Genomic DNA, 25,375 nt, shown 5'->3' with positions numbered 1-25,375 from the left:
CACGCAGCACACGAGTATCGCCAAATATTTCCGGCCATTCTGGATTGTGTTCAGTCAGCGTTTTCTGTAAGCCAGTCTCTGGTCACCAAGAACTTGATGCAGAGGAACAGAAATGGAGGTACTGCATGGGAGACTATGCCAACAATAACTTATATATGTTGTGTGCATGGGATGGGGAGCTTCTATCCCATGAGAAATTTTAATATTTTGACACCCGCTTTCACCTAAATCTATCCTTGTTGCTTAAGGATTCCCATGATACAATAGGCTAATTTAGCGAGGAAATAAACTGCAGTGAAAATATACAATCTAGGAATCCTGGCATGAGGAATAAAACACATATAGCATTTGAAAGCACTACATTATCTCCAGAGAACACGGATACTAAATTTGACACAGATCAGAACATTTACAGTTTCCCCAGCACAGGAAGATTCCAGAAAATTCAAGCATTTTCTGTAGAGAGTTTCTATCTCAACACAATATAGTTTCCCAAGAAGACATGTACATATATGTATTTTTAGGCAATCTTTCCCTCCTCTAAATCATATGCCCCCATATGCCATGCTTTTCATTTAGTGTTTCATCACGTGCCTTTTACTCCTTTGCCACCATTAACTGATACATCCATCTTTTCTAGGTCCGTTGCTAATACTTCAGAACTCCAAGTGAAAAAAGACCATGACTTTCCATTACAGACAGTTGAGCGAAGAGAATTTCTTCCCCTCCCTGACCTGTCCAATGGTGGGCAGCTCAACTGCAACCCACACACGCACCATTCCTCACCCACCGTGTCTTTAACTTCCTTCACTGAGGTCCAAAGACTGCAGCTATGTCAAACAAGGTTGCATGCTGCCATTAGAAAACTTTATACATCAAGAATTCAGTTTTCCTCATAATATTGTGCTCTGATGTCTTCCCTTTTGATTCTACTCCATCTGAGGCATGCTCTGCAGTACATTAGAAACTCATACACGTACAGCGAATCCTGAACGTACACAGTCAATGCAGTGTGAGAAGAGCACGCTACAGATTACAGTTCCCTCATCTGCACCAGTTCCACTGCTGATGCAATCACACAATAATCCTAAAGTGGATCTGTTAAAAAAATAGAGCAGAGCAACTGGCAGTGGTGGGGTGGGAGTCATGTTTCAAGAGGCAATTTTTAAATTTTTTTGTTTAAGCCACATCACCTTGCACAGTTGGTTTTGAGTCCAGTTACAAAACCAGCTAAATCAGCAAAAATTAGGAGGTGGCAACATGTGGCAGAAACTTCTGAAACTGGCTGCGCCGTTCGAGGGCTGTAATACGGAGCCGCACCTTCACTATTTTCAGATTTAGCTGCACGAGATAGCGCTGATCATGATGCAGTTTGCCACCCCATCAGCAAAGTCCACCTCCCTGCATTCTCGCCTCCCCTGACATTTACTTCTGATGTTTGCATCTGTTTGCTCCCTAATTGGATATTTCAACAGAAGAGCAGAAAAATCAGCTCAGCAGAGAAAAGCGAATTTTTGTTTGCATGTTGGCTGGATTCAGTGGCTGAAGAGGATGAGACAAATGTCAAAAGCCAGCAGAAAGCAAGCGGCTGCCAGGAGGGATGCGGGTGAGCCGGGCTGCTCCTCCCGGCAGCAGGAGCTGCTGCGTGATTCCCCCAGGGCTCACCTTGGGAGTTAAGGTGCAGTTACAAGAGCGCAAACACAGCTCTCCTACGTGGTGACCACAGTAATGGGAACACCACGTCCAGTAAGTGCTGAACCTTCGTATCTTACTGGGATCACAGCTGCAGCACAGTTCCCATGCAGTAAAATGTTTCCTTAAAGACCGCCAGGAAAACAGTGGTACCCTGAGGGTGGGATATTGGGGACACGTAGGCAGTGGCTCTGCTGGCCCCCAGACCCGCACCGCGCTGCCAGCGCCTCCCAACACATACCTGCGCTGGGGCAGGACGAGAGGGTTTCAGAGGAGAAGGCGCCGCTGCCAACCTCTCCAGGTACAGACAACACGGGATGGCTTTGCCAGCCACATCCCATCCCCGTCCTGTACAACTCCTCAGTCAACAGGAAAACAGATTATTTCTGACGATACACTAGTTTGCAGCACAAAGGGACAATGAAAGTTTTGACAGTTTATATGTTTATGTTTCTCAAATGCGTAGGTGTATACACTTAGCTTTTAAGTGAAATTAAATCTAATACATTTTACACTGAACACCTGTCTTGAAATCGTCTCATGGTTTATACCACAACAGCACTATTTCATACTAGTTACACATTGTACAAGTGTAAATGCAATGCAGGATGAAAAAAAAACCCTTAGAGATTGTTTGGTCTGGCATTTAACCTTGTTACAGTAACATCTTAAATTTAAGTCACTAAAATTCTATTATTTGAAATTAGAATTACACGTAATATTTCGCAGGCCAATATTACCAATTCAGAATCATCAGAACAAGTTTATTTTTGTAGAAATCTTACAAAATCTTAGTGAATTCCCTTAATGTAACAGTGTCGTAGTGTACCTTTCTCATAGATGTCTTTCCCAAAGAATAAGCATTATTTCCTTCCAGTGTTGAGAAAGTGAAAGTTGCTCTTTTCAGCACTACCATTTATAACAAAATAAAAGGAAGATACAGCTGAAGTCTCAACACATAAATCTTCCCTTTTTTTTTTTTTTTTTTTTTTTTTTTTTACACAGTATAATATTTTAAAAGAGACGGACATGCTGTGGCAGCCACCTAAGTGGCAATCAAAAATTAATGAAGCAAGCAGAAATAAAAAAGGAACACTATGACAATCCTAAAAACTTTTTCAAATGCTCCAAGTAGAAGATCAAGGTCACAGGAGCTGGTCAGACAATTCAATGCAGAGTATCTTTCAGGATCTTTATCCTGGACACAAACATCATCATCTCTGCCTCTCACAGTTCAAGCCCTAACCGTCTTTTCTATCTTAAAGCCAAAAATAAATTCTAGTCTCCTTAAAGGGTAAAATTTATGGAAGAAAAACTGACGGGACAGCAACAAAATGACCTTTTCAAAGCAACTGGGTCTTTCCAGTACTGTAATATCAGATTGATGGTCTGCATTTCTGCTCCTGAAGTTTTAGGACTGCCAAGTCCATGATCAAGATGTTTTACTCTGAATCACAGATTATTTGTTGTCGGCGGCAGACTGGAGGCTTCTATTTATTCACTAATTTGGATGTTGCTAAGAGAAGCCAGCCAGAAAAGTGGAAATCTCATATCCAAGATCTGATCATATTTGGTTCTCCAGCTGGGCTTCAGAGGTTTTAAATAAATCCAAAGCCAGTTTCCTCACTCTGAAAGCTGAAGTAAATAAAGTTAAAGCCACGCAGATCTCTATAAATTATTTTTAAGAATCCTTTTCTCTACTGCCAGTTTATCCACTCTTCTCCAAGACAAGTTAGTCAGTGCCTAGAAGCGGTGGAAGGACTTGCATCTGCTACTACTTCAAACAAAGAGAGCTATGCAGGGTGGAAACGTCGACCTGTCCAAGACATACGTTTCTAAACATATTAGACCTGCTGTCTCTGCCAAGATGCAATTAAACACTGTCTAATCTTTAAAAAGCCTGCAAGAAAAAAGTTTTAAATCCCATGTTCAAGAATGACCCACGCTGAATAACGGCAAGCTTCACAGTGACTTGTAACAGCCTAATCTGCTTCCACCAAGAGAATTTCCTAACCTAAGGTTGCTGCAATAAGCTTGCAAGAATTGATTAATCTGTGCTACGAGCAAGCCGCAAGGGCTCTTAAGCTGCATCTGTAGCAGAGCACCATGGCAAGCCAAATTAGCTTTGTGGCTCTTGCAGTCCCTCCTCTCTCCTTGACTCCCCAGTGACCCATTCCGGCTCTTCACCTTTAATCTGCCCACACTCGTCCGACCCTGCGGTAAGATTTTGGGGGGAAGGAGACCAGGGGCAAACTGACTTAAAGCCAAACAACAAAATCAGTAGTTTTCTGCTGGTTTACACCCTTGAATCAGTTCACTGTGGGACGAGCAGTAGGTGTGAGCACCAGCCAGGGAAGGATGGGCAGACCCAGGTCAGCTTAGGCTGGCCCCGAGCTGCTGTCAGATTCTCCTGCAGAGCAAACGCTTCAGCCAGTTCCTGCACTGTCATTTTGAGATTTTTTTTAACTACTCCCAGCAATCAGAGCAGAAAGGATCTTTTTTTTGTATATGCACATAAAGACAATGCCCTCTGCCGCTTGGATAGGCAAGTGGGTTATTTCTCAAAGAAGTCCACTTCTGTCAGGTATTTCATGTGCGTTGCTGTAAGCAGAGACACCTTGCAGCTGAGTGGCACCGGGCAAGTAGGACATGCGTCAGTGGCCTGAAGGAGGGACAGAGACTATGAGTAAATAAGTATTTCCTAATCAGAAGTCATACGCGAAGCTGTCCTGGCAGGAAAAAGCAGTAGTATCTCCAGTGCAAGTCCCACCAGGCACTACAACTCCCCGCCAGGATCCCAGCAAAGTACAGCACTGAGGCAGCAGTGCGACTCAGATTCACACAAGCTAGCATGACACACTGCCTGCTTTGTCTGGCCGTGTTTTTGTTTCCAAAATAACCAGGATACGGAATCTTTAATTGCTGCTATTATTCTTCATTGGATACAAGCAGATCTCTTCTTTTAGAAAAATATCTGTCACGTTGACTCTTATCAGCAACAAGAGAGAAAAGACAGCTGTTGTATATATTACATATTCTATTTTCTTTATTTTCCCTCTTTGGTTTGTGCATTGGCTATTCTTGTTCTCTGCTTTGCCACACGTAACTGACCCCAGGCCCATGTGAAGCACCTACCCTCAGCCAAAGAAGAACATCAAGGAAAAGTCAGGGAAGAAAGGCAGCTGCATGAATACTTATTTTACTCAGTCAAGAAGGGTGAAGTTTGCCTCCTGAAAAAGTCAAATCCATCAGGTTTTAAGTTTACAAGATGCAGACTGACCTTCACATATTTTCTTCCAGACTTAGCACAGACACTAAAGAAAAAAAAATAAGCAAGAATGGGACATCACTTCAGGCTGATTCACAACTCTAAACTCACACACGACATCTGAAAAGACTCGTACGCATAGAGTCAAGGTTCATATAATCAAAGCTTCTCCTGCCCAAATTCCAAAGCTTTGGAGTGCAGTAATTGGGTTTCTCTACTGTACAGATACAAGAGAAGCCATTTTTTTTCCCAGTAGATGACTAACACTGACAGCATTATTTATTTATTTAACTTTCAAAGCACAGTCATTTTTAATGGATCTATAATTCAAAAGCTCTTTAATTAATTTTCTTCAAGCTTCCTAGAAACACAGATTTGGTTTTGTGCCTTGAAAAACAAGTCAGTCAAGTTCTAGACAAAAACCCCTTTTCAAAGTCAAAGCTATAAATGAAACCAAAATGAGATTTTATCAGGAATGCTGGTTGCAATTTCACCACATAAGCTGCTTCTACCATTATACAATCTTTTTAAGTTGCTTTTGTTTTTCCTCCCTGCCTTCAATCCATTTTTGTTTGCTATAATAAGAAAGAAACATCTCTTCCCTTATATTGCTTTTTGCCTCACCACATTATTGATTGTGCTTCCTGTATCTTTTTTGTTACTTTTCTTTCTTCCGACTTATTTTATAAAGCTGTAAAGCGAGTGCTCCAAGGGAGAACAGCCCTGTCCCCCAGGAGACAGCTACACTGCCTACCAGCATGGGACTGAAATCAGGGCGGAAGCAACAGTGGAACTGGAGAAGGACCTTAAAGATGAGCTGACAGAGCTACACTTTGCTCCTTCTGGACAGCTGTTTCACATCAAGCAGAACACCCTAAGAACTCATTTATTTATTTTAGACAACGATCCCTGGTCCATGTGCTTGAATATCTATTGAACTGAACGCTACATGGAGAAAACACCCTCCTCATTTCTCCGGGGAACCAGTCTCAAGTGTTTGGATAACAGATGGTACATAAAGTAACCTACCTATGCCTTAGTACTGGGGCACGCAGGTCTTCCAGTCTGCATTTTTAACAGAATTATTAATTACAGTGCAGAGTGCTCCAGCAGAGCTTGGCCTCTTCCACCACACCAAGGCACTTCCTCGGGTCTCGGCTGGCCAAGGCAGGCACAAACACTGCGCTCCCCCGCTGCTCCCGCCAGAGATTATTCTCCTCGGAGAATAAACAGCAGCAGATCAAAATGCATGTCCTTAACCTAATCTATTGAATAGGTGAGGTTAAGTCGCTGATGGAGATGTATTTGCACTTAAATGTCCAACTGTACGGGAGAGGCCTGGGGCATCGGTGTATGAGCTAATTATTTGCTCTGCAAGAGCGTGATCTCTGCCACAGGAACAGGACAGAAAGCTGGAAGGAGAAGCCACAAGAAAGGCTAGTCTGCTCTGAATTCCTCCAAACACAAGATGGTTACAGGGAGATGCTGAGGCATCCAGGAACTGAGGGAATCACTCACAGAGGTGCAGGAAGGTGGATCCACAACTTATGATGCAAATACTGGACCATGCTCCCTCCTCCCACAGTTCAGCACAGACACTGTTCTTCAAGGAACAGCTACATTTCCAAGCCTTCCTCATACACCTTTTTTCTCTAGGACTCTACCTGTTTTATTACCAAGCCTAAATTCAAGATTAACTATAGTTGAAAGGTTCCTTACCGAATGTATGGGTGACTAAAGCAGACATACAGCACATATATGCAAAACTGGAGTAGTGCTTGCAAAGATTTGCATATCATTCATTAGACTTGATAAACCGATTTCTGCTCTCACAATTCACACCATAACCAGAATTCAAAGAATGCGAGCAAACAAGTTTTCAAGATACTAACAAGCGCTTACATCTCAACTTATCTCTAAAAACTACGTAAGTGTATGCACAATTCATTTATGGGACCAGATGTTCTCCAAAAGACAAAAACATAGCTCATACTTTTAGGTCCATCAGTAATTGCGGCATATGACTTATAAAGAAATTCATCCACAATGCAACATCGCGCGGTGTTCTTTGAAAAAGAAAAATGAGTTATACGAGCACCGGTGCAGCATGTATGATTAAGTTCTGTAGACTGGCAACAAATAAAACAAAGAATTAAAACAAAAGTGAACTTTTTATTCTATCTGACTAAATAATACACATTTGTAGAAATACTGCAGCGAGTGCTGCCTGCAAATTTCATGCTTTGAGTGAAATTTAATTAACTTGAACTAGTAAAAATCCTGTGGGGTTATGTTATTTGTAAGCAAGAAAATAGGAGTCATGTCTGCGTGACTGGGGATGGAAATTTGGCTAGCCTTGTTAAGTTACAGTTCCTCTTGAAAGGCACATAAATATTTATGTGAATTTGTGCGCTGACATTTGTTGATGGACTTGAATATTCAAGTCACTACATATAACTTCTAAACCCACTGTCCTCATACACATGGTTCTTCCTCTATGCACATCCTGTTGCCACGATAATTTGGCTTGCATTTTCCTGACGACCTAACCTGTAGGGACAGGCAGGAAAAAGAAGTAAAGCACTATTCATTCACAGGTGATTTAGGAACCTACGTGTGCTTCCTTTTGCAGCAGAAAGTTAACACATGCACACAAGAGAAATGTGCGTTTGCCTGTGTCTCACTGGAAGAAGCAGCTGGGGAAAAATAAAGTCCAACCCTGTATGCTGACTACCTTAAGGGCAGCTGGTTGCTGCCCCTCTCATTTCCAACACTGGCCCATCTGGTTTTCATGTTCTGCTAAGAGTAAGGACACAGCTGAGGAACAGGATAGATAAAACTCAGTAAGCCAACAGATTTAGCAGGATAGGCTCTATATGTATGACTTCTCTCTGACGCTCTCTGCAACAACTACAGTTTCCTCCTAGGAAAAAATAATAATAATAAAAAAATTTTTAAAAAATGAAAGAAAATCTCAAGTGGGAGAGCTTTTACATCTCTGTCCCCAAACCACTTGCATTTCTCAGAGAAAAACAAACCACAACATACCTCCCAGGTCATGGAAGTATGGGATTAACCATAAACCCGCAACGGTATCAGACATGCACCAGTGCTATGATACTCCTGCACTATCAAACCCTGGTGACTGTGAGGTACATAGCCCTTTCCCGGCCAAAATAAGCAGAGTAGGTGGAGCTCAGGCACTGGGCAGGGCACAGTGTGAAGGCTTGAATTAACTGGTGAGAAGGAGCAGACCTGACGATGGCGGTGGAAGCGCTCTGCTCTCCTGCCAGGAGGACTCCTCAGCAGTACCAGCGAGCCCGGCTCTCAGGAGGGATGGCTGGCTGGCAGTGGCCCTGTGCTGGTGCACAGCGGCCGAAGGATTCTGCAAGACACAGACCACGCACATCCCGACAGTGACATCAGTCACTTTGGACAGGGCTTGCACGGATGCGTGCACATGCGTTATGCAAAGCTTTTGCTACCAGCAACCCTCCACAACGCTGTAGGAAGGAAAAGCCATTTAGCAGCTGTCCTAAAACAAAGGGGGCGGGGGGGGAAGCAGGGGGAACAGATACCTTAAGGTTACAGTAAGGCTCTAACACCACTTCAGCCACAAGTCAGTCAAAGAGCTGCAAAGTGGAAGGAAACTTCCTGGATTTAACTATACACCCATCTTAAACAGCCCCCCTGTAGCTGGAAGCCATGGCTGTATGAGCAGCTGAGAAAATGCAAAGGAATTTGGAGGGGGAGGAGAGGAACCACCCCTGTTTCCTCTCAGTGGCAGTGACCTCTTAGCTGCACAACAGGGCTGAGCAGACCTGTGAGTCTATTTGCCATTGCTCAGATTAAAAAAAAGAAATAAAATAAAAATCCGCTAAAATGTCATTACAATACTGAACAGTTACCGTTACAAGTATTTGCATGACAGAAGGTAAGATTTTGCATACTGAGTGTACCCAAACTGCTGGAGCTGGTTTGGAACAATTAAAGGACAGACACTGTAAATGGTAAATGCAAGCTGTGTTTTGAACCGGGGAAATTGCAAGTGTGCTCTAATCTCGTCTGATTGTCATCATCACAAGTGTAACAACTGCAGCTTTGCACCCTAATTGCATTCCCAATTGACCAGTTATACAGGAACTACCTCAAACGAAATTCATTCCTTAGGCTTTTTGGTCACATTGATAACACACAAGATTTTCAGCAACTGAAATGAAGAAACTGATGAAAATTTGATCCTGCTACAATGTCTGCATTAACCAAACATCTTCTAACCTCCCAAGGAGCTTTAGAAAGATCCTCCTTTCACTCCTCTTTGGCATACTTTAAGAGTTCGTATAAATTAATTTCAAACAGACTGCCTCAAATGGTATAGTTTTTCCAGGGTTCAGGACAGTATGTTAACAATGCTTCGAGGGCACCTCTGCTCCAGAATACAGATTTTAGGGGCTAAAATAAGGATGACAGCCCACGCCCTAATGGCAGACGCCGTGTGCCTAGAAGAGCTCATACCTGCTTTGACCGTCAGAAAAGGGAAGGAAATTCAGAGGAAGTGCTGAGGAGAAGGAGGCCAGCAGATTATATGAGGAGTCATAATTTGATTGTACTGAAGGAAGCAATGAAGAGCAAGGAAGATTTATACTTATAAGGAGAGTACTGTAATTCCAATAACCTTTTCCACTCTTGCATAAATTGAGCCCCCAGGCATTTGATGAAAGGCATGCACATTCCTCTTTTTTTTTTTTTTTTTGGGCAGCTGGAGTGCTCCTACTTAATACTATTTTTTTAACAGTTCTTGCATAAAGCTAGTAAAAATACAGAATCACAGAATGGTAGGGGTTGGAAGGGACCTCTGGAGATCATCTAGTCCAACCCCCTTGCCACAGCAGGGTCACCTAGAGCAGGTTGCACAGGAATGCGTCCAGGTGGGTTTTGAATGTCTCCAGAGACAGAGACTCCACCACCTCCCTGGGCAGCCTGTTCCAGTGCTCTGCCACCCTCAAAGTAAAGTTCCTCCTCATGTTTAAGTCGAACTTCCTATGCTCAAGTTTGTGCCTGTTACCCCTTATCCTGTCCCCGGGCACCACTGAAAAGAGCCTGGCCCCATCCTCCTGACACCCACCCTTTAAGTATTTATAAGTGTTGATAAGGTCCCCCCTCAGCCGTCTTTTTTCCAGACTGAAGAGACCCAAATCCCTCAGCCTTTCCTCATAAGAGAGGTGTTCCAGTCCCCTAATCATCTTGGTAGCCTTTTGCTGTACCCTCTCCAGCAGTTCCCTGTCCCTCTTGAACCGGGGAGCCCAGAACTGGACACAGTACTCCAGGTGCGGCCTCACCAAGGCAGAGTAGAGGGGGAGGATGACCTCCCTCGACCTGCTGACCACACTCTTCTTGACGCACCCAAGGATGCCATTGCATCCAGCATACAGAGCTCTGTTTCCAGAAACTCACATCCCATCTCAATGTTAGAACAGCCCGTGGCTGCTCTTTAAGCAAAGATTTACCATTTATCAATTAATGGTCACTATAGGGTGAGCCAGTAAGGTTTTCGTTCAGTGGATCCCTCTGTGATCACTCCTACCAGATCTGCGGCAAGTGACTCAGAGCAAGGAAAGGCTGGTTACATAAACAGAAGGTAGGTGGCTTAACAACCTTGATCTTATCACAGACCTGTCAGCAGAGAGAACTGCACGTTACTGCAGAGCTTAAAGCACATGTCAACGCACTGAAAAGCAGTCAGATGTTTTCCACACCGTCCGATTTGGGAATGTGTTGCAGAGTTATTTATTGAGCCGGTTCAGATTACACAGAATAACTTCAGAGCCTGCAGTTTGCAGTGTTTCACCTGCCTTGCCTAGCCAAGGCCATGCTTGCTGCTGAAGAGTCAGGAGAGGAAAATGGAGAGTAAATCAAGCAATTATATTGTTTAGACAATTCAAACTCCAAGGGAGGTGGGAATTATAAACTTGGGATGCTCCAGGATCTGAGCCTATACACTTCTGGGAGGGAAGGGAAGAGAAGAAAAAAAAAAAAAACCAAAAAAAACGAGGGGAGGGGGTGAGATAAATCTCACCCATTATACTGACACCTGACGGGAAGCAAAATTATTTTACAAATCTGACATCATTACAGCCCAACACCTAGAGGCTTCCATGTTCTGTTTTGGCACTTGCTCATTCTTCAGCCTAGAGCAAGCTGTCTAAGCACGCCACTCTAGCTTTCCAGGATACATGTTCAAAAAAAATAAATATCTTAAGCAGCTGCATTTAACCTCTCTCAGATCAGTGCCTGTGCAATTTACAGGAGTAGCAGGTTAGATTGACCTAGCTGTAAATGAGAAAGATACATCACAGCTGGACGTCTCAACCAGTCTGGAAGCCTTTGCCAAGCTTCTCCAGGCTTTTGAAACACAACCTATGATTTTCCACAGCGTTTCTACCTTTTTTTCTCCTAACAGCATAAAAGGAAACAACGTGCCTACTCATCCTGCTACTACATATTGGAGGGGCACCCCTGCTTCCTCGCTCCAACCTGAGAGGATGTTGTCTCCCTTTCAGCAAAGCTATTTCCAGAGCCTATTTACTGGTTCATTCAAGTCTAGACTTTCTAATTTTGCAGCGTAATCTGTAGTTCAGTCACCCATGAAACTGCTGAACAGCCTGCAATTGTGTGCAAACCCGCGCCATGGCTTGCGCTGTCTGAGCTCAGGTACCGTCATTAGCAATGGCACACAGCACTTTAACGGGAGGCTCATTAAACCTACCAGGAGCATTTGCCAGAAAAATATGACTCTTCCCCCCCACCTTCCCTTCCCCCCTAAATAGTTTAATTAATATCATCATCCTAGCTTCGACTCCAGAAAGTGACAAAAGCAGGGACACCAGGGAGGAGACAGATATGGCAAAGGAAGTGATCAGCTGGAAGGGGAGGGAACCTGTGCTTGTTTTTACCCATTTAACTGGCCCTGCGTGGTACGGGGCCACGCTCCAGCTCTATCCCCCAGACTCGGGCACTGCATGGGATGCAATGCCCAGCAGAAAATCTCCCAGAGGAAGAGGACACAGGACCAGAGGGCGCATCCATCCCGCTGACAAGAGAGCACTTGGTCTTCTCTGGAGGGAAGGCGGATGGCTTCTCCCGCAGAGGGCTCGGGCAGCAGCACGTGAGAGGAGAGGGGGAGATCGGGGAGGGGGAACTCCTGCCCTCAGCCATGAGAGCTCTTGCATCAGCTCGTGCCGGCTCGTGAAAGCGAGCCCTAAGGAAGGGAAACCACACGGAGAAAGCCGCAGCATCTGGCCTTCTGCACAAACACACAGGAAAAGGCTGCCCCGGGGTCACAGCCGAGACTAAAGTGACCCAGAAGCAACACCCTCCCCACCCTCAAGATAATCAAATTTGCTTTCTCCCATGACTTCCACATTTGCCAAGTGTACTTTGCCCCACATGAGTTGCAACCAGCAAGCAGAGCTATTTGCGGCAAGAGTGGCACGCCTTGCCTGCTATAGGAGTCCACAGGCACCAGCTGAGGCATTATTCAGGCACAGGTGTCTCTGCTCGGGGCTCCCACACCTCTTCCCCTCACTCTTGGACAAAGCAAACTCCTCACAGGACCAGCCACAAGACTTTCCACCCCAATCGGTAAACTCAAACCTCCTTGTCTTCGGCTGGGTGGCAGGCTACAGCGCTGTGCATCCAAGCGTGCCGAGCCAGCAGCTGCAGGATGCCCGTCCTTCCTCCCTGAATGCGCACGCAGCAGCAAATACTGGGACAAAAGACACTCTGGTGAAACAGAGGGACAAAAAACAAAAAACCAACAACTTTTCCCCTGCCATTTCTTAAACCACCTGTCCTCCTCCAGTCCCCAAGTTGACACTCTTTTCTACGTTTAACTGCCGGGCAGGCCATACATACCCTTCCAACCATGGCAGCCAGAGTGCTCCTTAGCACCCCTCCACCATTTCTCTCTCTGGACATTTTGCCTCCACTCCCAGTGCTCTCCTCCAACAAGGGGCAGCCCATTTCCACAGAAATCTGCTCAGCAAACATAGCAAGGACCTAACCAGCATCTCACAGCAAATGGCTCCAGCTCCGTGCATCAGACCGTGGCATATCAGGAGCCTCCTGGGGAGAGCTTCCCAAGGACCTTGCTGGTGCCTCACCACACAAGAGGTGTACCAGCTGCTCAGGAGCACAGGAACCCATTGAAGGTTGGGTACAGGGCAGGAAAATGCTTCTGGAAGATGGTAAAACCTCCCCCCACCTCCACATCAGCATGAAACAAAAGTCTTTCAAAGCTGCGCATGTTCGGTCAGTGGAAGAGGATTAACTGCCTTTCACGCATTCTCCTAGATGAGCAATGACCCACAGCACCTGGGAGGAGAAAGCCCTGGGTCCACTCCTCTGCAGCAAGCACCATCACCTGCACCAAGCCTGTCTCTTCCTGCAGGTTCCCAAGAAATTTGACCCGGAACACTTTTTCCAACAGAACTACCACAGCTGCAGGAAAGCTTTTCGGTTTAACAAATCAACATCCAAAAGTGGTTTCTTTAGACAAGTCTCAAACATCTCCAGGCAAGAGGCTGTACTTGGAGGCCACAAGATGCTAACTCATCGCAACACTGAGGAAAGCCCGCAGAGGGACACGGGCGGCTGGGACTCAGTGCTGACCCTCCACAGAAGGCAAGGCTTGTCTCCGGGCTCACTCTGCACCTTAGGGCTGACAGGTAGGAAAGTAGCATTAGGCCATTAAGAAGAGTGTGGTTTGAACAGTGAGGGCAGCTCAGCCTTGGCAGCTCTGTGTTTTAAAGACAGCACTTCGGTGCTCTTCCCACTCCCAAAGCATCCAGGACTGTTATTTACAATTTCCCTTAGGCAGGCCATAAATCCCAGCACAACTAGCAAGCTCAACACAGTGTAAAAGGATCCTTGTGGCAGGCTAATTACTTTTGCAGGCTATGCAAGCCTATACAGTTTGTTTCTGCACAGCGTCTAGCACATCAAGCTTCCCACTTTCTATTGTTCTGCTCAGGGCAGCCAGCCGGGAATTCAGGGGCAACAAACCTCCAGGGGAAGAAATCAAGGCCACTAAGAGAAAGGGAAGAGGGGATAAGAAACAGAAGATGACTCCACAAAGGAGTGCAATGGCATGCTACAGATTGTAGCAGAAAGGGAAAGATAGTAAATCTAAATTGAGAGGAAGCCTAACGGATTGAGTACTACGATCAAAACCAGCAACAACAACAAAACAAAAAACCCCCAACCCTGTTCCTCCCATTCTTTAAAGCTCTAGAGATTAATCCTCTCCCACAATGACAGCTTTTTTTGTTTGCTTAAATGGAAATATTTAATACAGAAAAATCCACTCCCCTCAGCACCCCAGCCAGAAGGTCAGAGGTACAGGTGCTGCATCTTTCACATCGTCCCAATTCCATAGGACTGCACTGATGTTCAGGTTGCAGCTAATTTCACACAGATCTCTCCTAACACCTACAGACTCCATCCATGTATTGTCTATCCAGACAGCTGCCCATTTGCAATGGACACACGCATGCAGTAGTTATAGCAAACACTTGAATTACAACAAGAAAAAAAAACAAAACAGACTCAAATCCTTCCTCTGGATCAAGCAGAGCATAAACTAACCAGCATCTCCCATCTGCTGAATGAAAGCCTTGGCTGGCAAGCTACTGTCTGATCTAAGGTGACACGTGCGCTCTCTCACTCTGATCTCAGAAGGTCCATAATGAAACTTTTACTTAGATGGCATTTCCTCACAAAATCCTTTGGTGGCAATGACTCACTTAAAAGTAAAAAACCCTAACATGCTGCACTGGGCAGTGAAAAATCTCAAGAAGCCTGATTTCCAGCTGAATGTCCTACTGGTAACGGCTGAAGCCCACTCCCACAGGAACCACACAGGTTAAAACACTTCCCAATAAAAGTGTGATGTCTTCACTGGTAGTTTTGTTTTTTGGTGAAAAATTCTCAATACCAATTATATAATCAAAGGCAAGAGAAGAAACAAACACGTATCTTGGGTACCATATCAGCTATAATAAAGAAATGCAATACAGAACAAACTTTTTTATACTCTAGTCAGGCTCTTTTCCCTTTGGTGCACACCAAAATCAAAACAAATACTGTGAAACTTAATACTACAAAGCACTCCATGCAGAGTAAGGATATTATGCAAAGTCTTGATGGGTTAGATACCATGTACAATAGGAAGTAAATAAAAATTTATGAAGATCTGCACAGCAACTTCCAGGATATGGTTAGATAATACTTTTCCAGGGTCAGAATAAAAAGAGAGAAATTCTGTGTTTTCCTTGGTTGGTGCAGGACTACCTATTAATTACAAACAGCCAAGGAAGCGCAAGCAGATGGAGCTCTCTGGAGCGTATCGAAGGGGTGCAGATTAGGCTGGTGGCATCCCTCATGTACTCTCCAAAGGCAAGGCCTCAGAAAGGAGTTTTGAAATGTTTTGGCTACAAGTTTACCAGTCACCCCAGATATGAGCATGTAGACATTCCTTACAAGCTTTCGCCTAAGTTTCTCTCAGTGGGGTTTTTTTTTTTCCCTCCTCCCATGAAAACGACAAAAATCACAAAACCCAACAAAACAGTTATTGATAAAAGGACTTCAGGGTTTTCTCACATGTTTTTGCTATACTTCACAATCCTGACTCATGAACATGGGATGTCTTGCTGTAAGTAACAGAGGAATTTCTGAAAAAGTGCCGAAATACAGACCGCTAGAGACAGTGAGAGTGGGGGGTGTCCTACTGAGCTCAATACTGCAAGGTGAAATCCACTCCCATTACACACTATAGCCACAACACAGATGACTTCTGGGTTTAAATAACAACAAGCAAACCCAAAACACTTTACAACTCTTCTAAAATGAGCTCGCAAACAGCTTCACAGACTGCTCTGTAGCAACCTAAAGAGACAGCTCTAAGTCCTTACCTCCTTAATAAAATTCAGGCTAAAGCCTTTTCAGACCCTACGATCCTAGTTTGACCTGTTTGGATTTAAGCGGGAAGCCGGAGAACAGGAAGCCCTGCACTCAACAAAGACACATTTGGATGGGCGATGAAGGCATACTCACGTAGTGCGTACAGGGAGAGGACTATTCCAGCCAGGCAAAACCCCTCAAAAAACCTGAGTGTGCTGAACATGGTCACATTCACTGAGAGTGCCACAGTCAGTCCAAATATCAAAATGAATATGACAGAGAAGAGCAGTACAGGCCGTCGACCAACCCTAAAAATAAGGAAACAGGGAGAAATGCTGTTAAAAGCTAAGTTGGACATAACGCTAGATGGACATAACACCTAACAGAGGGGAACAAATCATGCAATCCATTCTAAATATTACCATCCATTTTTAATGCTTGTTTCATTCTTATCAATTTTTTTTCTGCTTGCTAAACCCCAGATTCCTCCATCAGCTTTGCATTGTCAAATTCATTTCCGATGGGATTAAGCAAGGACAGCACATAATACATTACCACTTGATTTAAAAATCAGTCCCAAAACACCAAAGTTGAACAAGGAAACATCTAGGAACTACAGTAAGGCCATAAACAAATACCTTGGAGGTGAAAAAACTTCTCAGAGTTTTCTGTAGTAGCACAGTAGAGTATATGGTATTACTTGTTATATATAGCATGGTATATTATTATTTCTCCACAGTATACAGCCACAGAGCTTACTGCAGAGCTCCCTTCTTCCCAACAGGCGTGTGCTTCTCAGACAACTCTGCAAGAGGAACAGGCTCAAAAACCTATTTTCCTTGGCCCCGTTGTTGAGGGCAAGCCTAACAGACACAGAACAAGCATCGAACAGGGCTCGCGTCACTTCCCTGAGCCTTACAGAGCTGATAGTAATGCTCGCAGGAGAATGGTGGACTTCCAAATCCCTCCACCTCACATCCCCACCGCTGAGATCCGCAAAACCAGCCCGACTGGAGAACTAGGAAGAAACCGCTCCAAAAAATGATTACTGGCAACGTGGGTGTGAGGATTCGCAGTGCTCCTTTGCAGGCAGGCTTTGCAGCTGCAACCTGCAGTGGCACGTGTTGGTGCAGCGCCGACGAGGAGGAAGAGCTCTGCTGCCGCTGAACGTGGGGGCGCTTGTGCAGAGTTTGGCTCTTTTATGTCAAAGGAATAGGAGACTTTTACATCTCTTACTCAAATGCTTAGTGTTTATAATTTCCCTTCCCCCTCCCCCTCTTCCTGTGCAAGGAGAATGATACCGAGCACCAGGCTATTTTTAAGCAATAATTGGATCATTATGTGGAGATTTCCAAAATTTTTCAACTTGTCAACTCCCACAAATTTTCCAGTGGAACTGAGGATCCCTTTTAGTCAGCTCCATATGCCATTTCCACAAAGAATATATGAACTTGCTTTTCGTAGGCAGCTTTCACAGACCCAAAGCCGTCTGTCAGCTGCAAGCCAGCCATCAGGTTGAATGTCAGCACAATAAAGAGCGTTTAAATCTCACAACTTAGTCCAGTTCCACATACTGAAGCGTTTCTATTCGATTATTTCAGCAGATTGTTACCAGCAGCTATAAGGTATATTGTATATGTGCATTCACAATTAATACTTTGGATTTTGCTTTACTTAAAATAGAACAAGATCAATAAAATACGTGGTAAAGCGTTGAAAAGGAGATATTGTTATAATTTTTGACATTTTTGGGAACCAGTAGTGTGCCAATACACGTGTTACTATTCACACTTTTTCGAAGTCACGCCTAAGAAGCTGATGTCATGGCTTCTCGCGTGAGGACAGGTTTATTATTTCAGCTGTAGCATCACCTGTGGGGCACCTCAAAGATTTTACTTGTTGGCATTAACCACTCAATGTTTTTAACATGGAAAGTTTTAAAAATTTTTCAATGTGAGAATTGAAGGCAGCAAGGTCAAAGGAGGCAGCTCTTAGCCAAGGTACAGACCCAGCCCACAAGAAGATGAGCTGCTGTTGGGCTCAGGGTGGGGACACAACATCACCGCCACGGTGATATGCGACGCACTGTGAACATGCTGGACACGGGGGCAGTTACTGCTGTGTGTACACTTCAGATTTTGTATTTATGGAACACAAAGCACTTGGGCAGGGAGGGGAAGTACCTCACGTGAAACCTTGAATACAGGAAAAAAAAACCCTAAACAAACTACGAACTTTGTATTATCAGCGATCCGCGCAGATTTTCACAGCCCTATTTTCGTAATCACCAAGCTGTAATTCACACTAATCAGTATTTGTGGAAGTGTTTTGTAGATGAAAGGCATTATGCAAACACTCAGAATTAGGAACTTAATTCTCGTCACAAGCCTGACCTGCCATTCCCTGATGTTGATTTAAAAAGACCTCATGCTTAGCATACATCAGTTCCCTTCTTCCCCACCTCCCACTCTCTTTACTTGAGGTTATCCGTCATTAGGATATAGAATTTCTTCTAACATAATACAACTTATGCAAATGAATTGTTGCCAGTAATGAAGAATCAGGAAATCCAAGACCCTCCTGGGCCTGTGAAAGCCAACTTGAGGCCAAATAAGCCCTGTGCTAAGAGACATCAGCAGCACCTCCTCCCAGACACAAAACAAGTCTACTTCCTCATCAAGATATGCAGCACATTCCTCAAAAATCAAAACTCCAGGGCAGCTATCAGCTGTATATTTGGTGATCCAGCAGTGTTCTGACAGGATGGTGTCTTAGAGTATAAAATAAAAAAAAAAATCACCTTTTATATGTAGACACAGTTATCTGTCTAACATTACTTGGAAATTCTTGTGAGAAATTAAACCATACAACATCTCCCTGGTAAAACAGCCCCGGGATGCTATCTGCTGTCATCCAAACTATTCCAGAGAGAGATTTCTGTGCCACAAAAGTCTCAGCCTACACTGCATGCTATTATCTAGATGAAATGCTAAATTCTGCCTGCACAGGCAAATAACTAGGGATACAAGCAACCCCGGGCTTTTGAAGAATCTGCAATCTGCACAGTGTGATATGCAGATGCATCAAAAAGATACTAATATCATCAGAGTTGCACCACGGTGGGGAAGTGAATGGGTTTGAGGACAAGACCTACTCTTCCCATGCTCCTACGCAGGTACCTTGCCACCCTGAGAAGACTAAGCTTTGCTCTTACTGCTGATCAAATTGCTCTTCCCACGCTATTCTTTGCAAGTTTTGGGATTTGAACGGGCACAAAGGTTCCATAGAGCACTAGAGCAGGTGCAGAGCAGGGGCAGTACTGGGCAGGGACCTACTGTCTTGAAGCTACCTGAACACCAAGTCTGCCTGCTCCAGAGGAAACCTTCCACAGAGACCTCAACAGCCTCCGTCCGGAGCAGGCAAAACTGCCAGCAACACTCTGCCTGTTGAACAAGTAACTTATTCAGGCATTGGACACAGTTGGTCTTCACAAGCCCGAACAAGTTTACAGACCTTCTTCCTATAGACTTTCCACACAGAGCTATCCAAGATGCACACCTACTGTGTTTTGAACACAGACCACTCAGTTTACTTAGCAAATGACCTTAAGACACTTCATGACTTTGCCACATACAACTTTGACAACTTTCTTTCAGAAAGGAAAAGCAAAGCCTCAGACCCTAGTGCTACAAAGAAACCAACGCATCTTCTAATTATCTAAACTGGACAGTGGTATATAAGTGAAAGGAAAACAGATTTTGAAACTTTGTAACACTTTTATACATTATGCTGCTTAATCTCTGCTCTTGCTCGGGACCGACATCCTTTTTTTGTTGTTCTCTTTTTACAGGTACAATCCCCTTTGTATCTGTCTCTCCACACAACCCCCTGCCTTAGTGGAAGCTCAAGTTGTGATTAAATAGCTAAGTAAATCCCATTTAAGCTTTCTTTTACCAGCCCCAAATGCAATTGCTAAATGACAAAGACTACCCAGCGAAGGATCCCTGCTGGGTCAGTTACATCAGATGGCAATGATGGGGACCGAAGAGGAGCACGAGGACTGGGTTTGCTAGCAGCAAGCCTTGTCCTTTCTGGTGACCCACAAAAGGGCAAGGAGCCCACTTGTCCCTCCTCCAGGCACCAAGTTATCCTTTTTCTCCTTTGCACCACAGCTGGAAACCAGATTCTCCTTAAACTCGCTAAAAAAAACCACCAACAAACCAAACCTAATTTTTGTATCAGGGTAATTTTATGCTGCATTAGCTCAGCTAAGCAGCTTGCAGAGGGGTCCAACAAGCACACGTGGCAGCACAAAGTACACACTGGGGACAGAAATGGGTGGAAGAGCAGGATGCTGCTCCTTTTGGTGGCAGAGAGCTAATAAATCTGCTTACTGCATTTCTCTCTTGAAGCCAGAGCCTTAGGCAACAAGTTGTTCACTTATTTGTGACTTATTTGTCAATTATAGCAGCATTTCCCTAACTTGGGTATAAGTCTGCTTTCTCCACACTGATTCCTTTTTAGGAAAACCGAGCAAGATCCCTCATTCATTTCCCCACTATACTTTCTCTGTGTTGTTAGAGCCCTGTTTCACTTTGGTATTTTAATCAAATTCAACTGTATTTCATCATGCGTGTTCCCTACTTCACTGAAAAGTCATGATTTTGCACTTGCCTAAAAACTTTGGACGACTATTCAAGAATTAAGACGCAGTTTTGCTACAAATGTTTTGAGTCAAATTACTGCACAGCTGCAGGGGGCCTTTTCTCTCCCAACTGACTGGTGAGTTGCTGAGGCTTTGTAAGATTTCCCTAATAGGCAACTGTTCTTCTTCCTTTCCTGTTTTAATGAATGGCAAAAGAGTTAACTTGGGGCCATTTGAAGCACCAACGTTGGCAACTGTGCTGGAAGCCACTGAAATGACTGGGACAGCATCGCAGAGCTATTGTTTCAGATGCTGCAAGTTTCCTTTGAAATCACTTAAGTCATGTCTTTAATTTTTACTCCCCTCTTTTGCACTACAAGACCCTTTCTGAACTCTCAGAATAACTGGGGTATCCAATAACGTTTTCACTACTGCAATTGAAGGGATTGCACTCTATGCTTTGCAATTGAATACCCCAATATTAACAGCACATCAGTCAGCGATTCCTTAACACTACATCAAAATGTTTGCTTAGCCAGAACTTTAAAAATAGAACAATGGAAAGGTTTGCAAAAAACAGCCTTCTAGGCCCTGAAAGATACTGTGTAAGCACAAGGTTGACATTACACTAGTCTTGTATTCAGTCAAATCAATGCCGCTTCCAATTTCTTTCGGCCCTATGTCTTGGTTAAAAAAAAAAAAAAAAAAAAAAGAGAAAAGCCTAAACCAAAGGCTTCATTTACATAATTAGAAAATACTTAATTCCGTACTAGCATTACAGCTGTAATAAATTGTGTCGTCAGGAAATAACTAAGTCAACTACCAGATAGCTTATTTTCATGTTATTTACCTTGATTTAAATTACTCAGTTCAAGCAATTAACAGTCTTGAACTGTTTATTCATCACACTTCTTTCAGAGCCTGAAAAATCATTATGCAAATGGTCTTCATGAATATAAAGTAGAAGAAAATCGAAACAATAATTAATATTTTATTATTATTTATTTATAGTTACATTAAAAGATTTTTCACTTACCAGTCAGCTATACATCCTGTTATTAAGTGGCCGAAGATTAATCCTACCAGTAGGGAAAATTTAGCAATGTGGACTTTCCAGGCAGAATCACAAACAAGATCCCACTGGAAGAAAAAAAGACAAATAAAATGAAATAAATTAGTTAGCTGCATTTAAACATACTAATCTTGGTGTAGAGTTTCTTCCAAATTGCTGTCCTAGTGTGAGTGCATGGAAACGGCAGAGGAAAGCTTTGCCCCTCAAGTAAAAAACCCAAATGCCAAGAAGCAAATTAAAGACTTGTTTACTTCAGTGAGTTTTATCAGGCCCTTAGTTATAAAATGACAATATCCAACGCTTAAGTCTCCCCCTCTCGAGGCCATGTGAGTTTAGACATTGGCAGTACTGATGTAGCTAGCATCTCACCATAGCAGCCCCAGACACCTACTACCAGAGCCCCGGGAAGCCCACCGGCAGCGAGCACAAGAAATTTAGAGCAAGTTCCCCTATTGACCTCCTCAAGGTCACTCGGAAACACAGGTAAAAACAGCTACTTTGACACATATCCCTGATGGTCATTAGCTCCAGGTTCCTACAAACAGGAGCTCCAGGCTCCCCTAGATAAAAGGTCAAGATGCTTTTGCTTTCAGAAAAGCATCGCAGTTCCCCAGGTGGTGGAAGGGGAAGAAGACCAATTAATGGCACAACTCATCAAGACAAGTCCTGTCATGGAGCCAGACAGAGCAGCCAGAGATCCCAGCACAACCATGAGACTCCTTGGGACAACAGCCCCCACAGCGATATTTCACAGCTCAGAGAGGGCTGAACCTACACCCTAAAGCTATTCCTGATACAGAAATGACCCCTTCTGTCCAAATTAGGAGAAAATGGACCACTTCAGGCACGCTGTCATTAGGGCACTGCCTTATTCCCATGAGAAAGATGGGAAGAGCAAGGTTTCTAGTGAGGCTTCCCTAAACTCCAAGACATTTTCCTCTGAGACATTAGACTGAGGCCCAGGAGAGCCAGGCTGCATTCCTGGCTTTAGTCCAACATCCTCTTTGCCCTCAGACAAGTAACTTAATCTCTCTTATGTGTAAAGTGTGGATAGTACTATTATATCCTTGAATAAATGTAGGAAGATATGTTTGTTCGTGGTTTGTGAAGTGTTCAAATATTGATGGTAATGGGAGCCATGCACGTTTCATGAAAAATAAGTACAGCTAACGTTGGAGAGTCAGATAACTCCAGAACTGAAACTTTGCAGAATAAATGGCTGTTTGTGTGCAATGCAATAGTAGCAGCCCTCCTGACACCAGTAACTGAAGTTTCATGGCCAAAAATGCAAAGTAAAAGTATGCAATTAATTTTTAAAAGTCAGAAGCAACTTCAAAAGAAAGCTTCCCTTAAAAAGAGTTCAATTAGGTGCGCTGCACTTCTAAGCATTATCATGACACGCAGCCCTTCCACAAATAATGCTAGGTCTGAGTCAGCCCTCTGGTTCAACATCACAGGAGACGTCCTCCCTACAATATACCATTTACCCAAGAAGTAGAGCACTTTGGTGGCCACAAGAAACATGCCAGCTTTCAGGCTCAGGCTTTTTGCTTTAGTTAAATGTATTTTTGAGTTCCTCACTGCACTGACTTGTAGAAGTTGGGACATATATGTCTGGTCCTCCCACCTACAGACTGAAGGCACTAAGGAACCAAAAGCAAGTAGTATGAGCAAGCATTTTTCCACCAAATAGCTATGAATTATTTGCAGCAAACAGCTCAGCAAGGCAGTGAGAACTGTTCTCCAAAGATGTTGACTTTTTAGAAGTATTTAGCTAGTGGGAGAAATGCAATTCCTAATATTTGCAATTATGTAACCAATCTCCAGTTCGCAAAGAATAATATCTGCCCAGGCAAGCCGCAAACAAAAAATTCGGGAGATAGATCTGAGCTCCATGCAGGCTTTCAAATGCTCCAGGTTTATTTTCACAATCCAGAAGGTATATATATGCTGCTTAGAACTGGGAAATCTTGATTTGTTCGCTACAAACAATAAATATTTATTAAAAATAGTCATATTTATACAAGAACACTTTTTAAAGGCAATCTCCACAAGTTGTTAATTTTTAATTTTATTGCTGTCAGAGGAACAGTAATGTCATCCAAGCGCAAAAAGAAAAAGCAGATATCCTGGTGCTTTGTAATTTTAACAGCTTACTATTGCTAGTCAAACGTAGCTGTCCCTTGCATGAGCCCCAGGCAGAGAATGTGCAGTACCAGATTACACGTAGGTAAAGGTTCATGGTTGGAACAGCCAAAAAATCTCATGAAGGGCTGTTGTGAAATTTCAGGCCAGGACAACAGATGTCAAACCACTTTGTCACACTGGCACACAGAGTAAGAGTTTAAAAGCAGAAGAAAAGTCAATCTATCAGCCTGTCCTTCAATGCTGCCTAAAATGCACCCACTCCTTTTGATAACTTATCTGCAAGTCGTCATTTGTTTGTTTGTTTTTAAGGCTATTGCCCAACTCTCCAGCTGCTCTGAAAATAAAAACATGTATTTCCTTGCAAACCCTGCAACTGGCCCTTTCCTGCCTTTGATTAAGCACTAGCTCTGCAGCCCAGCAGAAATCAGAGCTGATGCCCCAAGCCCACAAGGGCAGCCTAAGGCGGGTGCCGATGGGCGCAGGCAGCCCCTGAACTTCCCCAAATCTCTTGCTCTTCAAAACCCTCAGAACTGGTAAATAGGGAAATGGTGAAATGTTTCATCAGTTGCTTTAGCACAAACTTTCAGAGAATCTGCCACAACCCCGGATTACTCGCTCAGTACCAAGAGCTCCAGCGCATCCCGGTTTCTCCTCTGGCAGCTGTCACAAACCAGAGAGAGGTCGCCATGAAGCATTTATCCAAAATAAATGGCAGGACAGTGGTGGCTGCCACAAGGGTATTTGACATGCAGAGAGACAGAAGAATAAGGAGAGGGCACAAAAGAAAAATGGATGCTGCAATCAAAAGTAGACTCAGGTAAAGATGACATTAGCAGGGCAACATACATTTTTAATAGCTAGTGTATCATCCCCACCCATCTTAACACAGCAGCAGAGCAAACCAGCAAGGCTTTGTCATGCTGAAAGTGCAGGAATTCTGCCAGAGACCTGTGCTCCCCCTTCCCCTCCCCATGGAAAAGCCAAAGGCAGAGGACTGCAGCCTCAGCTTTGAAGAGCAAGAAATAAAGCAGGAACCATTATATAGCATCATCCCTGCCCTTCCCCTTACGTACACCTGGGCTCAGCAGAGCAGAGAGCATTCGACATGTGCCCACGCGGCACGGCTCTGCCCAGAGCCATGGCACGTCCTGCTGTAAGCGCCGGCAGCTTCATGCCACAAACATGACATCCACGTTTGCTCCACAGAGCAAGGAGTGACAGGTTTCCATGTCCCTGCAGAACAAGACGCTGGGCTGGGCAGCGCTAATGACAGTTCAAGTGGCACTCCAAGTAAATCTGCACTGGGAGATTGTTTTGGCTGGAGACTAGACAGTAATCCTCTGCCGCCTCTTACAAAAGGTAGATTAATCTGTTGAGACCATTAAAGCCTGTAAACTGCTCTGGCTGAATCCCCTGGCGTCCCACTTGGGAGTTAACAGCACCCAGCCTGAAGGAAGAGTGCCGCTAAATTTACAGCGCTCCCTGGGATTTCTCTTTGTCTCCCTGGGTTTCATCTGTCTTTCTGTCCTCCATCCATCTTCCTAATGCAAGAGATCTGATAAAATGACTTGCTAAGCCAATAGGACTGTAT

At 44.0% G+C, this 25,375-nt stretch overlaps 1 protein-coding gene across 3 annotated transcripts in view; it reads right to left on the bottom strand.

Moving 5' to 3' along the window:
• The window catches only part of SLC22A23 (solute carrier family 22 member 23), a 114,181-nt gene that overhangs the window by 73,979 nt on the left and 14,827 nt on the right, over positions 1–25,375 (bottom strand). For all 3 annotated transcript variants that reach the window (XM_074576047.1, XM_074576048.1, XM_074576049.1), the window contains exons 2-3: positions 21,601–21,704; positions 16,073–16,227 (exon numbers count right to left, since the gene is read on the bottom strand). In XM_074576047.1, the coding sequence (XP_074432148.1) occupies positions 16,073–16,227; positions 21,601–21,704 (259 nt within the window). The remainder of the gene's footprint in view (positions 1–16,072; positions 16,228–21,600; positions 21,705–25,375) is intronic.

Source organism: Larus michahellis, chromosome 2, assembly GCF_964199755.1.
Source record: "Larus michahellis chromosome 2, bLarMic1.1, whole genome shotgun sequence".
Classification (NCBI taxonomy): Eukaryota; Metazoa; Chordata; class Aves; order Charadriiformes; family Laridae; genus Larus; species Larus michahellis.
The sequence above is the reverse complement of the archived record's forward strand: the minus strand, read 5'-3'. Positions and strand labels throughout refer to the sequence as shown.